This window comes from Alosa pseudoharengus, unplaced genomic scaffold, assembly GCF_046254945.1.
Source record: "Alosa pseudoharengus isolate Yale_2024_CS ecotype anadromous, Long Island Sound unplaced genomic scaffold, YU_APseudo_1.1 YU_APseudo_1.1_scf_18, whole genome shotgun sequence".
Taxonomy (NCBI): domain Eukaryota; kingdom Metazoa; phylum Chordata; class Actinopteri; order Clupeiformes; family Clupeidae; genus Alosa; species Alosa pseudoharengus.
This window is the reverse complement of record NW_027468650.1, coordinates 12,947,559-12,952,558: the sequence shown is the minus strand read 5'-3', so window position 1 is coordinate 12,952,558 and position 5,000 is coordinate 12,947,559. Positions and strand designations below refer to the sequence as shown.

The 5,000-nt window shown below is 45.7% G+C and overlaps 1 protein-coding gene across 1 annotated transcript in view; it reads right to left on the bottom strand.

Annotated features, from left to right (window-relative positions):
- The window catches only part of LOC143131851 (rho GTPase-activating protein 12-like), a 25,002-nt gene that overhangs the window by 9,397 nt on the left and 10,605 nt on the right, over nt 1-5,000 (bottom strand). Inside the window, exons 5-10 of the mRNA XM_076291437.1 lie at nt 4,065-4,190; nt 2,297-2,359; nt 1,852-1,926; nt 1,322-1,383; nt 977-1,055; nt 282-404 (exon numbers count right to left, since the gene is read on the bottom strand). Coding sequence (XP_076147552.1) covers nt 282-404; nt 977-1,055; nt 1,322-1,383; nt 1,852-1,926; nt 2,297-2,359; nt 4,065-4,190 — 528 coding nt within the window. The remainder of the gene's footprint in view (nt 1-281; nt 405-976; nt 1,056-1,321; nt 1,384-1,851; nt 1,927-2,296; nt 2,360-4,064; nt 4,191-5,000) is intronic.

Sequence of the window (5,000 nt, the reverse complement as noted above, 5' to 3'; positions counted from 1 at the left end):
TCTCTCCATATCCATGGGCCTACACACACACACACTTTCTCTCTCTCTCTATCTTTCTCTCTTTCCACATCCATGGGCCTACACACACACACACACACACACACACACACACACACACACACACACACACACACACACACACACACACTTCCTCTCTCTCAGCCAGTCCTATTAGTCCAGTAGTCTGTATTGGCCAATAGCAAGCGGGGTCAGTCTAGGTCAAAGTGCGCTTGAGAGACAGGCAGCAGGTTCGAGCGTGCACCGATATGATTGACACATACAGAGGCAGCTTTGACGCGCCCTGATTGGACATAGGAGACAGCGGGGCGGGGCTTGATTGAACGCGTCCAGTTGCTTATCAGCGAAAGGATCAGCTCAGGGAAAGAGCTGGTGGAATAGAGAGACTTCAGAGAGAGAGAGAGAAAGAGGGAGAGAGAGAGAGGGAGAGAGAAAGAGAGAGAAGAGAGAGGGAGAAAGAGAGGGAGAGAGAAAGAGGGAGAGAGAGAGGGAGAGAGAAAGAGAGAGAAAAGAGAGAGGGAGAAAGAGAGGGAGAGAGAGGGATGGGGTGGTGAAGAATAGAAGAGTAAAAGAGAGAGGTAAGAATGAAGAGAACAAAGAAAGGAAGGAAAAAGAAAGATAATTGAAAGAGGAAAGAAGCAGAGGGATAGACAGATAGAGAGAGATGGAGAAAGAGGGAACGGGAAGGGGTGATGATGGATAAAGACAGGATCAACACAGCGACATGACAGAGGCAGAGAACACAGGCAGAATGCACAGCAAGATAAACATCCAATCCCTAACCACCATGGTCTTAATACTGCTTTATAATTGGCCGAACCTGTAGGAGAACCAATGAGATTGTCCAAAAAGGAAAATCATCTTAGGCCAACATGTGGAAGTGATCGAACATGAAGGTCTGTGTCCACCCATACAGCACATAAAATATGTCAACAGTAGAGTGTGTGTGTGTGCATACCCAGCTAGTTCCAGTTTGTCCTTTTGCAAAGAGCAGAGAAGAGCCTTGCAGCACAGTCCATGTGGAGGCCCAGTTCTTCCTACACACACACACACACACACACACACACACACACACACACACACACACACACACACACACACACACACACACACACACACACACACACACACACACACACACACACACACACACACACACACACACACACACACACACACACACACACACACACACACACACACGCATAACAGAGAAAGAGAGATTAATATAATGCTATACTCAAAAGAAAAGGTGGAAAAGTAAAGGTGTGTTTAGAATAGAAGATGAAGGTTGAGCACTTACCGGACTTTCTTGCCATTCTCCGTGATTTTGGTGACATTGAGAACCCCACACTTCTCTGAGGGCTGAGCAGAGGAGGAGGAGAGGGAGGAACAACACTTTAAATACGATACTACATGAACAGAAACACACACACACTTTTTGACACAAACACAAACACACACTCACACATCCCCCCCACACACACAGTACTGACCTCCAGCCCCCCCCCCAAAAAAAAACAACATACACACACTCACACATCCCCCCACACACACAGTAAAGGCAGTAAAAGCATACTAACTGACCTCCAGCCCCCCCCCCCCAACATACACACACTCACATGTCCCCCCCACACACACAGTAAAGGCAGTAAAAGCATACTAACTGACCTCCAGCCCCCCCCCCCAACATACACACACTCACATGTCCCCCCCACACACACACAGTAAAGGCAGTAAAAGCATACTAACTAAGGATGGCAGTAAAAGCATACTAACTGAGGATGGCAGTAAAAGCATACTAACTGAGGATGGCAGTAAAAGCATACTAACTGAGGATGCGTGCTTTGGGGAGGATGGACAGGAGTCCGAGTCTGGAGAATTCTGTTTGGGAGCGTTGCCACTCTCCTGCAGACAAGGGTCACCACATTAGAAGAGACACACACACACACACACACACACACACACAAACACACACACACACACACACACAAACAAACACACGCACACGCGTACACAGGCGCACACACACACTAAGGCATGCAGATCCGCTACCATAGATATGAATTTCACACTTACAGATGATCACTCACACACATGCCTTTGCTGCCAGGCAGCAGAAATTAAAGCGATTTCTAATAAGAATTTGATTGGATTTGATGTGGTTTTTCTATTATACTGGATGACACAACTACGGTGAATTAGAAAGAATTCATGGAATTTAGTTGTGGTGATTGGTTTTGTGGCTGGTTGACAGTTGGCAAGGGGCGGGACTAACTTGCTGGCTGCACAGTGATAGGCCGAGAGTGTTTGTGCTGAACCTCCTCTTTTGGACTGACAGCTGAAACAGAATCAAGAGCCAATCACACCTCCTCCTCCAAATACTCAGAAGGGGCCAGGTGCCGTTTAAGAGTTTAAGGAGAGAAGCACATAGAGTTTCTTTTTTATTGAACATACAAACCCCTCATACACACCTATGAACACACACACACACAAACCCCTCTTACACACCTATGAACACACACACACAAACCCCTCTTACACACCTATGAACACACACACACACACACACACACACAAACCCTTCATAAACACCCATGAACTCAGACATACACACACACTTTCAACAGCCGAAAAATTTCAGATATACACACATTCTCTCATACATACATAAAGAGAGTAAAGCGCCTCTCTGCCTCACACACACACACACACACACACACACACAGGAAGGAGGCTAATTGGCTTTCTGATGCCCTGCAGAGTGTGAGACTTATGTCTTGTCTGTGTGGGTCAGCGTGTGTGTGGGTGTGTGTAGGAGACATGCCACCCACTGCCTTACTGAGCGATTGAGAGAGCGATAACACACTGCCTGCTGCGCCTGTGATGGAGATGCACCGAGGCAGTCTGACCTCCTCAGACGTCTGGACACATCACAGCCCTAAGGGGCGCTGAAAACCTCGGAAGAGAGGCGCCCGAATGACCGTCCAGGGAAAAAGTACTCTTTCAATTTAAATTTGAACGTTCTTGGACTAACATTCCACAGTGTCTTCTATTTCAACAGGAACCCTTTGTCCAGGGGCCTTATGTACTGTAAGTAAAGTTCTGGGAAGGCACAATCAGTGCATGTGCATTCATGCAATTAAATGGTTAAATGATGCAAAAACTGTGTCTATTTGAGCGCAACTCTGAATCCAGTCTCGTGTCACATCCACAAGCACCGAGTCCCGATGGCGACAGTACTCCATGTTGCTGGGAGGACTTAATACTGACTGGTCACTTTAGGACCCCAAGCCAGACTTCTGACACGACTAACTTGATTCTCAATCAGAAAAATGTTGTGCTTGTTAGTGTCCGCCTGAAAAACCCCAAAGGATTGTGGGATTACAAGGCTGGACATCAGCAAGATCCGATCACAGTAAACGGCTTACTGACGCCTGCATGCTTAACACTGAAATACAATGACTGAGAGTGGCTGTCTCACATCACCACCACCCCCCCCCCACACACACACACTTAAAATACATACTGTAGAAGCACAAATAAAAACAAAAAAGGAAAACAGTCATTTATGTGCACCATCATCTCATTTAGACACTTGTGTCTGCTACATATCGCCACACATAAACACATAAAAGCACATAACACTTCAGATGTTCTTTACGACTGAAAGATGGATACAACATGAACAGGCACAGCTATCAGAGAGGAACATTACAGACAGAGCTTGGGACAGAGACCCAGGGGAAAGATGTGAGAGAGTGCAAAGAATATATGAGATGAGAGAGAGAGAGAGAGAGAGAAACAGATGAAGACAGTGAGGGGGGAGGATGGAGAGAGAGAGTACGAGAAAGAGAGTGTGAGTGAGAAAGAGAGATAGATAGATAGATAGACAGCCAGGTAGATAGACAGACAGATAGATAGATACACAGCTCAATAAAAAGATAGTGATAGATAGATAGATAGATAGATAGATAGATAGATAGATCAATAGATAGATATATATAGAGAGAGAGAGAGATAGATAAATGGAGAGAGGTGGGTACCTTATCAGTGAGCTCCAGGAGGTAGGTGCTGTGCCTCCACTTGGTGAGGACGATGGGCTCCGATTGCTTCCGATCCAGACTGTGGGACTTCTGCACCTCACAGGGGGCTGGAGGAGAGAGTGAGTACTACAGTGGGGAGAGAGAGAGAGAGAGAGGGAGAGAGGGAGGGAGGGAGAAATAGAGAGAGAGGGAGAGAGGGAGGGAGGGAGAAATAGAGAGAGAGAGAGGGAGAGGGGAGAGAGAGAGGGGGGGGAGAGAGAGAGGGGAGAGAGAGAGAGGGGAGGGGGGAGAGAGAGAGGGAGAGAGTCAGATAAATAGCTGTATAACAAATACAGATAAATCTCGCTGCATGATTACAAACAACATTACCATGAGAGATGATATTTTGGCTGAATTTCCTAACCACCATCAGGCAAATTTCTCCAAACAAAAACAGGCCGTTCCAGTCAACCTAGTGACATTCATATCCATGATAACTTTGTTTACCAGCCCAAAAAAGCCAAATAACAACATAAAATCTCCCTGGCCATGCAAATACCAAAAGCTAAATGAAATGTCAGAAAAAAAAAACACATTTTTTACCTGGAAACCGAAGTCAATGGTAAACGGATATTACAAGGCTACACCCTTCTGAGGCTAAATAATCACCTTAGTGGCCCCCTGCTGACTAATACGGCTGAATAACAGATAACAGTCCAACAGATAACAAGCCTCAGGAAGCGCTAACGGTTGCTAACACTGAACGAGGCTAGCAGAGAGCGAATGGCAATTTGCTCTTGAAGGGGATGTAGTGAGGATGATAAATAAAAACATGCTTAAAGTGAAAAAAACAAACAAACAAACAAACAAAAGAAGCATCTAAACATTTTGGAATGTGCCATAGCCTGTCAAAAGGATCAATTGATACCAATAGTATCTATTAAGTTTATTTGATTA